A 10,923-nucleotide genomic window follows, 5' to 3' on the forward strand; every position below is an offset into this window, starting at 1 on the left:
CGTGTAAAATCAAATAATCGAGACTTTTCTGTTATTATTTTTTTTTTACTAAAGTGAAACTTTTCCGAAATTATTGAGATTTTTCTGACAATTTTCTTATATTCACCGACAAACTTTTTTTATTTTCATTTTTTTTTAAAACTAAAAGATAAAATTTTATAAAAGCTTTCCAAAACATTAAAAGCAAAGTAAAATGTGAAAAGAAAAAACCACATAGATTGGTCAACATCAAATTCAGTACCTATAAATAATGCAAGGAACTTCCAATAACAAACATATCTCTCTCTCTCTCTCTCTCTCTCTCTCTCTCTCTCTCTCTCTCTCTCATATGGCAATCAACAACAGTGTAACACAACTAAACATCCACCAAAGCATAGTCCCTAGTACAAAAGGAGATTCTCTGCCAAGAAAAATAAACTTTAAGGTCTTTAATGTATTTAGTTTTTTATTTTTTACTTCCTTTATATTCCGTACGTGGTACCGTCTAAAGCATATGAAAAATTGCAGATCGAACAACCCATCAAGTATTCACAACAAGTAGAGGAAGTTCGAAACCTTCTAAAGCATGTCGAAGGTGAGCCCTTAAAACCTGTGGACATGGTTGATGTTCTCCACAAACTTTGCATCAACCATCACTTCGAAGAGGAGATTGACTCAATCTTGAAAACGCATTACACTAAAATTTCCAATGGCCATGTTTCTAACCATGACCAAAGTCTTTATGAGGTTTCCTGCAATTTCCGGATCCTTCGACAAGAAGGCTATTATGTTCCAGCAGGTGAGCGGTCGTACTCATCCTTGTTTTTTCATCTTGTAGTTCTTGATTCAAAGAATGTCAATTCTGTTAAAGTTATTAATTACCAGTACAATCTGTTCGTATCAGATGTTTTTGCACGCTTCAAGCAAAAGAATGGAATCTTCCTTGAGGAAATGGCGGAAGATGTAAAGGGATTAATGGCATTATATGAAGCATCACAACTAAGCATAGAGGGGGAACGTATTCTTGAGGAGGCTGCGGATTTTAGCAGCCATGCTCTCAAAGAAATGATGCCTTTTCTTGACGAAGATGAAGCTATAATAGTAAAAAATACATTAGAACATTCGTATGAGAGAACCCCGTCAACGTTTATGGTCAAGAAATTCATCAAACATTACTCGGGGACCACCATGTCTCAACTTGCTGAGATGGAGTTGGCTAAACTCCAGGCCCTACATCGAACAGAAGTAACTCAAATCTCCAGGTAAATGTTAATTTTGTTATTACACATGCAACTTAATGAATCTACACAAAGGCATGAGAACCGATGGTTTAGATAAATGGAATAACAATCATTTTAAAGAAGCGTTCTTTCTAAATACTAAAATGAAGAGTAAATTACACGGATGTTCTGGATGGTCTTGTGGTTTAAGGTAATTTGTATATATAATACCTAACTTTTTTTTTTTTTTTTTTTTTTTTTTTAACTCCAACAAAATGAGTGTTATATCGTTCCTAATTTTTCTAAAACCCTTTTTTTTATTTGTTTTAATTTTATATGGTCTTTAATCTTTTTAAAGGGACCCATTAGTCTACAAGCCATCGCCCTTATCTTAACACGTCTCTCTCATAAACACCATCCACCATCTTTCTCTCTTCCATTGACAACACCGGCAACCTAAAATTAAAAAGAACAACCCAATCACATTTTTTTTTCTCCTTTTTTATTGCATCATCGTTACGAGATCTCTTCATTAGGTCGTTATAGCCTTCTTCGCTCTTCCATTTACATTACCTGTGGGGCGTACACGTACGTGCCATCTTCTCATTCGTTGCCCTCATCGTCTTCTGTCGTCCTCAAGAAACCCTATCTTCGCCCAATAAAAAACGCAAGCATCACACGAACTTCCGATCCAGAGAAAAACCCATCTCCGATCGATTCGATTCAGAGACGAAACTCACTCTAAAAAGTCCTCCCACCACCACCCCTCCGTCGTATTCAAGTAACCCTCCCACCACGGCCAATAGAAAGCACTAGATCGGAAATCGTCACCGACGATGAAACCTCAACTGTGATTTTAAAAAGCTTCGGTCCCAACTGCTTTTCCGGACAACTGTGGTTGGGATGTGGGATTTTATTAGGGTAAGAAAGTGGGAGGGTAATGCAGATTCCGGTGAAAGGAGATGAGGGAGGAGGAAAAAAAGGGTATGTGGTGGTGATGTCTTCTGTAGGCAATGGCCTAATTCGTCTACAAGAAGAGAGAAGAAATTTAGGACCCACATGCTAGTCTTTATAACGTTTATTAGCTTAGTTTTTTTAAATAAATTTAATACACGCATGTTAGTCTTTTTATACTGATTAGGGTAAACACCAAAAAAACCAAACTACCAGACTATAGAATGGTCGGAATTAAATGTTCAAATTATTTCAAAGCATAAGGACCATTTGTGTAAGTTACTCTAAAAGGAATTATCCTGATGAAATAGATGGTGGACGGAGTTGGGATTGGCTGAGGAGCTGAAGCTTGCGCGGAGTCAACCATTGAACTGGTACTTATGGCCTATGACCAGCCTTGCAGATCCTAGCTTGTCGGAGCAAAGATTGGAGCTCATAAAGCCAATTGCCTTAATCTTTATAATTGATGATATTTTTGATATTTATGGAACTCTAGATGAACTCGTCCTCTTCACAGAAGCAGTTATTAGGTACAATAATTATCCAAAAAAAGTGAAAACGTGTATTAAGCTTCAATAATATATATAACTTATGAGTTGAGTAGCATTGATATAGATTTTGATTATAAGGTTGCTACTTCCATTATTTGCAGATGGGATATTAATTCTCTGGAACGACTGCCGTATCACTTAAGGATCTGTATCGAGGCTCTATATAACATAACACGTGAAATCAGTGACAAAATCTACAAGAAATATGGGTTCAACCCCATAGAGTACTTAAAAAGGACGGTATGTTGAATATTGTCTATTGTATGAGTTGAAAACAGTTCGTAATTGGAACACAACTATCTCTCGAAATTAATTCTGATTTAAAGCGTTCATAATTATAAATAAATAAATAAATAAAAAATAATACTTTAAACAAATACAAAGAGTTCCATAAATATAAACGTACTTTTAAATGTGATTGAATTCTTGCAGTGGATAAACCTTTGTGAAGCGTTTCTAGTGGAGGCAAAATGGTTTGCTTCTGGACACTTGCCGAATGCAGACGAATACTTTAGGAATGGGATTGTAAGTTCTGGAGCAGAAGTAGTTACAGTACACATGTTTTTCCTTCTCGGTTGTGCTACTAATGAAGATAGCGCTACAATTATTAAGGACAACCCAGGGATAACATTTTGTTTAGCAAAAATACTTCGTCTTTGGGATGATCTAGGTAGTGCTAAGGTAATACAAATTTCATCGATGTATAACTTAAGTTTAACTTATACATAATTAACTTGAATATTATCTCATTAGCTATTAGCTATGTCTTGAAGATAAATGTTTTACTGATCATGTCCCACAGTAACATCCGTTTGTTATAAACTAACAGGATGAGAATCAAGATGGCCATGATGGATCATATGTGACATATTACATGCGAGAAAATGAAGGTTGCTCCCTTGAAAATGCACACGGACATGTTATGTCAATGATATCAAACACATGGAAACAACTAAATAAGGAGTGCCTCTCCCCAAATAAATTTTCATCACCATTCATAAAGGCTTGTTTGAATCTTGCAAGAATGGTACCTATGATGTATAATTATGATGAGAACCATTCCCTTCCTCTTCTTAAGGATTATATAAATTCCATGTTTTAGGGAGGAAATAATATTCATCACAACTTCGCAAGAAATACTTAAAAGTTAAGATTTGCACCTACTGAAACCAGTGGCGGAACTACATGGGGCGGTGGGGTACTACAGTCTCCCCAAAAAATTATTTTATATATATATACAAAATTATTTGTACACATGTTTTATGTTATTGTACCCCCAACTAAAAAGATTGTATCATATTGTTTTTAATGCAATGGATAACTACATAAAATATATGTTGATAATGTTTGTACTCCTGTATCAAAATTCCTGGTTCCGCCACTGACGGAAACGCTAGGGTAGGTCGATTCTAATATTTTTGTGAGTTTTTTTGTTGTGTTTCTAAACTTATATTAACGCTATAATAATATTTTGTTAGTGTTGAGAGTTGTATATAGAGAAAATTGCAAATTTAACTAAATTCTTTAATTACTTTGTGGAAAATAGAAAAAAAAAAACCCAAATTACAAATATAGCCATGAAAATCGCAGATGGATTAAGCCCGTCTACGATTTTAGCATTCCATCTGCGAACGTACAAGTCGCTAAAGCACAGTCGTGCTTTAGCGACTTGTACGTTTGCAGTTGGTTTTTTTTCCGTATAAATACCCCAATCTTTGACTGAAATCGCAGATGAACTAAATTCATCTAGGATTTCCTCTCATCCCACCTGCGATTTTGCGTTTTTCTTTTCATTTTTTTTTGTTTTTTTTTTTTAAATTTTGACTATAAAATTGATAAGGTTTAACTACGAAACAATCTTATTATATATAAAGTTTTACAAAAAATTATAAATTTAGTTCTTACTTATTTGGAACATTTGTTTAAAACATCTCTAATAAAATGAATTCTTTAACAAAAACTTTGAAAAATAAAATCGTCCATAGTGCGTCTAGAGAGAGTTCTCCATAAAAAAAGTTTGAAAAATGAAAGAAGGAAAAAAATTACTTTTTATACCCCTGAAAAATGGGAAATCACGGATGGACGCAAAATCACAGATGGACTAGTAAAATCGCAGATGGACCGAGTCCATCTACGATTTTGGTGGCTATTTTTGTAATTTGGGTTTTTTTTGGCTATTTTCCACAAAGTAATTATGATATTAGGCTATTTTTGTAATTTTCTCTTGTATATATCATTAAAAAAAACTGATTTCTATACAATAGTTTTTCTATATACACAAAAATTTATGTTTTATTAAATTGTACAATATAATATTTAACGCAAAAATTAAAATTTTGTGTATGTAAAACTTGTTTACGAATCAACACTTATAATTAAATGGAAATGTATATGTACCATTGATTTTTTGATTGTATCCCTTATTTAATTTTTTTTTAGTTTCTTTAAGTATATATTTTGTCTTTTGTAGTTTTTATTTTTCTTATATTATTGGTGTTATGACTCAAATTACCATTAAACCTCCAAATTACTAAACTATAAAGTTTTAACTTTTTTTCGTTTTTGTTTATTTCTTACCTCACGCACTCGGTTAGTCAATTCCCTCTGCCAACATGGCCTAAGTGAGGGTAAAATGATATCATTTAGCCTTATGATCATGCTATATTAGATCTTGAACTCATAAATCTTTTTTAAAAAAATAATTATCATTTTTCTAAAAAAAACTCAATTTAAGTTTTTTTTAAAATTATCTTATTTTAGTTATTTGCTTTTTTTAGCCACTGAACTCGATTTATTTTATTTTTTCGTTATTTTTTTCACTCTTAAAGAATATTAAAGAATATGATAACATACATTGCGGTTATTATCATTTATAACCACATTTAATATGTTCTTATATTATACCTAGCTACCAATTAATGAAAATTGTGTAAACTACATATTGGTGTTCTATGTATATTTATATTTGTAATTTTTGTCCAACTTTCTATTTTTTTTCTTTTATTTCTAATTTTTTTTCAAAACTCACTTTTTTCACTCAAAACTACAAATTCTAAAAAGAATTATATATATATATATATATATATATATATATATATATATATATATGTTTAAGAAACGCAACTTAACTTCAACCCTTATTGGTTAGTTAACCATAGAAAAGAAATCGACAGAAATTTCACGATAAACGACTCTTGGATTGTGAAAAGATTGTGCCAACCATTGCACGTAAAACCGAACCCATTGCCAATGTATCTTTTTTGCTAATATTTTCCACATCTTCTAAAAATCCAACCCCATGTAACAAAGACCAATTAATTAAAGGGCGATAGCGAACACCCGATTGTGCAACCACCATAAACGATTAGTGTAGTTATTCAACATAGCTTGGGGAATGTCTTGGTGGAAACGATAAAGTAGATGGAGACTTGAGACATCCACATTTTCTTGATGTTGAGGTATTGATCTTTTTGGTCCAATGGATTCTAAAAAAATTAATGAAACAACAAACCAAGAACAAAACACAACAGATTAATTAAAACAGGAAACAAATAATGTTGTGAACCCAGTTACCACGTCGTGAGGGTCAATCCTCACGTCGTGAGTTTAGTTCGGCGACAGTATGAACATCAGGCAACAACTCGGCCAAATCGAACCTAAATATCACTAGGGGTTTCATCCAAAAGTTAATCCAAGTCCATAAATAAAACATGCAGCAGCAATTTATCAAAAACTCGGATCAATTTAGCACATGAAATCCTATGGCGAACCCTAACTTTGAAAAGCTTAAAATCAACGACATAAAGGAGTTTAAAGTACGAAAATCTTACCTCTTTTGAATATTACATAAGAAAATTGGATGAAAAAGATACGGCTCAGAATTATTAGAAGAATTCTTAACGGAAGAAGAACAAGTTTTTTCCCTGACCTTTCCAAGGATTTCTTCCATTTCGCGAAGGTTATCTAGAAGGCGGATTTGGTATTTGGATATTATTTGTATCAATGATTTGGCCAATCATGAATGATTCGTTATGAAACCTTGTAAATATAAATTTCATCACTAAATAATCTAATAAATAATGTAAATAATGAAGAGTTAACAAAAATTATTTCTTTCTATTCTGAAATATTGATGTAGTATGTAGTAACGATGAAATCAACTGAGTATTCAATCTTTTCTTGTCTAATGAAAGAACTGAGTTTTAGATGTATACAAAGGGAAAGCCGTGTGCAATGAAAAATGCAAGCACGACTTTGGGAGGGATTTTTACTTATTTAACTTTAACAAGGAAATTATCTACTCCATCCGACTAGTTCCAGATTTGAATCCCGGGCAACCCATTGTCATAGTGAAATTATATTATATGCATAGTGTATAGAAATCCTTTTTTAATTTTTGCAAACCGCTTTTGATTTACAAAAAATTGCACTAGATCCAGATAGATATTGGTTGACACGGGCATATAAGTCATGTTATACTGTTAAATAACAAGCCTTTAGTTTTCCATTTGAAAATTTGTGCGTTTGGGAGTCCCTGATAATTAAAGAAACCAAGATTTTACCATGACTGCAATTTTATAGAGACGTGAAAGCGAAAGCCTATCGGGTCGCTTCTGTAACTGGATAACCAGCACCGAAACCCGTCTTTACATTTGATGGTTTGGTGTTTTGACGATCCCTACCTTATTGACCGCAACTTCTGTATTTATTATCGTCTTCATTGCTGCTCCTCCAGTGGATATTGATGGTATTCGTAAACCTGTTTCTGGATCTCTACTTTATGGAAACAATATTATTTCAGGTGCCATTATTCCTACTTTTGCAGCTATAGGTTTGCATTTTTACCCAATATGGGAAGCAACATCCGTTGATGAATAATTATACAATGGTGGTCCTTATGAACTAATTTTTATACACTTCTTACTTGGTGTAGCTTGTTAGATGGGTCGTGAGAGGGAGCTTAGTTTTCGTCTGGGTATGCGACCTTGGATTGTTGTTGCATATTCAGCTTCTGTTGCAGCTGCGACTGCTGTTTTCTTGATCTACCCAATTGGTCAAGGAAGCTTTTCTGATGATATGCCTCTAGGAATTTCTAGTACTTTCAACTTCATGATTGTATTCCAGGTTGAGCACAACATCCTTATGCACCCATTTCACATGCTAGACGTAGTTGGTGTATTCGGCGGCTCCCTATTTAGTGCTATGCATGGTTCTTTGGTAACCTCTAGTTTGATCAGGGAAACCACAGAAAATGAATCTGTTAATGAAGGTTACAGATTCGGTCAAGAAGAAGAAACTTATAATATCGTAGCCGCTCATGGTTATTTTGGCCGATTAATCATCCAATATGCTACTTTCAACAACTCTTGTTCTTTACATTTCTTCCTAGTTGTTTGGCCTGTAGTAGGTATATGGTTCACTCCTTTAGGTATCAGCACGATGGCTTTCAACCTAAATGGTTTCAGTTTCAACCAATCGGTAGTTGATAGTCAAGGCCGTGTAATTAATACTTCGGCTGATATCATTAACCGTGCTAACCTTGGTATGGAAGTTATGCATGAATGTAATGTTAATAATTTCCCTCTAGACTTAGCTGCTATCAAAGCTCCATCTACAAATGGATAAGACTTTGGTCTTATTGTAATTGTATAGGAGTTTTTGACCTAAAAAAGGAGCAATAATGCCTTCTTGATAAAACAAGAGGGAAGCTATTGCTCCTTTTTTTAGTAGTATTTGCTTTACATAGTTTCTTTAGAAATAACAAGGTCTTTTGTTTGGTTCGATTAGCATGTTTTCTCTTTGTATTAATTTAGAGGTTTATATATCATTTTCCCAATGTTTTATGAAGTTTGATTTACAATTGAATATCAATCTAAAATAGATAAAAATGAAAAGTTTTATTATTTATTTCGTTGATTTCAAAAATAAGAAAGAAATAATATGCTCTTTTGTTTCTGTTAATGGAAAAATCTAGAAATACTAGATAATAGTAGAGGGGCGGATGTAGCCAAGTGGATCAAAGCAGTGGATTGTGAATCCACCATGCGCGGGTTCAATTCCCGTCGTTCGCCCAAATTTAATTTATTTTTTTAATAAATTATTCGCTACAAACGGATTATTTTAGTGAACGTGTCACAGTTTCCTCCTATTTTTTTGTTTTGTAAAGACGAAGAAAGAAATTTTATTTTCTCTCCTATTTACTACGGCGACGAAGAATCAAATTATCACTATATTTATTCATTTTTCTACTTCTTTTTCCAAGTGCAGGATAACCCCAAGGAGTTGTGGGTTGTTTTCTACCAATGGGGTCCTCCTTTCACCACCCCCATGTGGATGGTCTACAGGGTTCATAACTACTCCTCTTACTACAGGGCGCTTACCTAGCCAACGCTTAGATCAGGCTCTACCCAAACTTTTCTGGTTCACCCCAACATTCCCACTTGTCCGACTGTTGCTGAGCAGTGTTTGGATATCAAACAAACCTCCCCAGAAGGTAATTTTAATGTGGCCGATTTCCCTTCTTTTTGCAATCAGTTTCGCTACAGCACCCGCTGCTCTAGCTAATTATCCACCCTTTCAAAGTGTGAGTAAACCTCTTAACGAATTAGAAGACCTAGTATACTGCGGTGTGTGATTTGATCGAAATTCTGATTTTACATATTCGAAATGAGAAACTGTCATCCCATTTAATCCAATCGGGATGCCCTGTACCTGACATGTTTCTTGGTAGGAGTAACATGAAGCTCGGAATTAGGGATGTATTCAAGACACTCCCCAAAAAGGGAATTGATCTATGGTCGATTTCATAAGAATTTATAGTTAGACCTCGTAAAAAAAAGACTTTTTCTTTTGTGGAATTAAGCAGTTCTTTTTTTAGAAAGAAATTATGTTTAAGTAAGCAAATAGAAAAGATGTCATGGTTACAAGAGTCTATCTATCACATATAGACTTTAAGGGCATCGTGGCCTAACCGTCGAGGTGAAGTCGGGACCTAAAAGATCAAATGGAACAGTACAATAGACAAGTAAATTCCTTCTGAATTCTAAGGTACTCTCTTTCATTAAGAATTACGGGATTCATCATTCGAGGGGAAGTAGACTACTCAAGAATTTCACATTTCATTTATGTCATAATTGAATAAAGAATTCATAAAATCTGAATAAAAATAATTAAGGAAGACAGAATCCATGAAGTTTTGCTTGGTCTTCACTGGAAACTTGAGTAAGGAGTAGATATTTTTGGAGTTTTCTAGAATTTGAAAGCGAGAACTTCTTTCTTTTTCTTTTTTTGGTATACCTACTTGAGCCGGATGAAAGGAAACTTTCACGTCCGATTTTGAGGGGTGAGATCCTATCCCAATTTTTATTTTGCTACGCCCATAGATAAAAAAACCTGCTCTTTTACGATTACGGGGTTTATTAGAATATGAAATTTAACCCTGGAAATACAGGATCCCCATTTTTTTTACTACCCGGAGCTTCGATACATTTCAAAATATAGAGATGTTTACAGGGGGAGGTTTTATCAGACAACAGTTAGCCAATCTAGATTTACGAATTATTATAGACTATTCATTGGTAGAATGGAAAGAATTGGAGGAAGAGGAACCCACAGGGAACGAATGGGAAGATCGAAAAGTTGGAAGAAGAAAAGACTTTTTGCTTAGACGCATGTAATTGGCTAAGCATTTTATTCGAACAAATATAGAACCAAAAGGGATGGTTTTGCGTCTATTACTAGTTCTTCCTCCTAAGTTGAGACCAATCTATCATATAGATGAGGATAAACTAGTCACCTCGGATATTAATTGTCACACCCCCAAACCGGAACGGCAGAAACGTTCGGGGGTGGATGACGTCATATGTAGTATCACAACAATTGCATCATAGTAATCAAAGTAAACACAACCATTACATTGATTAAGTAAAACATTTACATCTGTTTGTTTCATATTTATATAGATAAAAAGTATAACAAGAGTAAAAGACGTGACTCTATATGCTCCGTCTTCTCAAAATTTGTGTGTTATACCTGTCTACTGATTTCCTGAGAATACAAGAAGTTTTGAAAAAGTATCAGCATAAAGCTGGTGAGTTCATAAGCATGTTTTTGTAAGGAAAATCTGTTAATGAATCAATGAAAGTATTTGTATGTTTCCAAGAAAATCCATTATTTTCTAACATGTGTATTTTGTAACTGAATCTCATAATGTATTAGTT

General features: G+C 33.9%; 1 protein-coding gene across 2 annotated transcripts; it reads left to right on the plus strand.

The window, feature by feature from the left end:
* The first annotated feature begins 293 nt into the window (after nucleotides 1–293).
* On the plus strand, nucleotides 294–4,056 carry LOC145107242 ((3S,6E)-nerolidol synthase 1-like). 2 transcript variants are annotated; one of them, XM_079044087.1, is made up of 7 exons: nucleotides 294–424; nucleotides 508–778; nucleotides 884–1,241; nucleotides 2,465–2,683; nucleotides 2,806–2,944; nucleotides 3,137–3,385; nucleotides 3,534–4,056. In XM_079044087.1, the coding sequence occupies exons 1-7, from the start codon at nucleotides 329–331 to the stop codon at nucleotides 3,804–3,806; spliced, it is 1,605 nt and encodes a 534-aa protein (XP_078900213.1). In that variant the 5' UTR covers nucleotides 294–328; the 3' UTR covers nucleotides 3,807–4,056. The 2 variants fall into 2 exon arrangements, with proteins under 2 accessions (XP_078900213.1, XP_078900214.1); XM_079044088.1 differs by lacking the exon at nucleotides 2,465–2,683.
* The last annotated feature ends 6,867 nt before the right edge of the window (nucleotides 4,057–10,923 follow it).

This window comes from Lactuca virosa, chromosome 4 (assembly GCF_052849685.1).
Source record: "Lactuca virosa cultivar CGN04683 chromosome 4, Lactuca_virosa_CGN04683_v6, whole genome shotgun sequence".
Taxonomy (NCBI): domain Eukaryota; kingdom Viridiplantae; phylum Streptophyta; class Magnoliopsida; order Asterales; family Asteraceae; genus Lactuca; species Lactuca virosa.

Excerpts from the sequence above, each read along its gene's own strand:
- LOC145107242 (XM_079044087.1), top strand. The coding sequence starts at position 329 with ATGGCAATCAACAACAGTGTAACACAACTAAACATCCACCAAAGCATA. Across the intron at positions 425-507 it reads CAAGAAAAATAAACTTTAAG|ATCGAACAACCCATCAAGTA; the intron begins GTCTTTAATGTA and ends GAAAAATTGCAG. Across the intron at positions 1,242-2,464 it reads GAAGTAACTCAAATCTCCAG|ATGGTGGACGGAGTTGGGAT; the intron begins GTAAATGTTAAT and ends CTGATGAAATAG.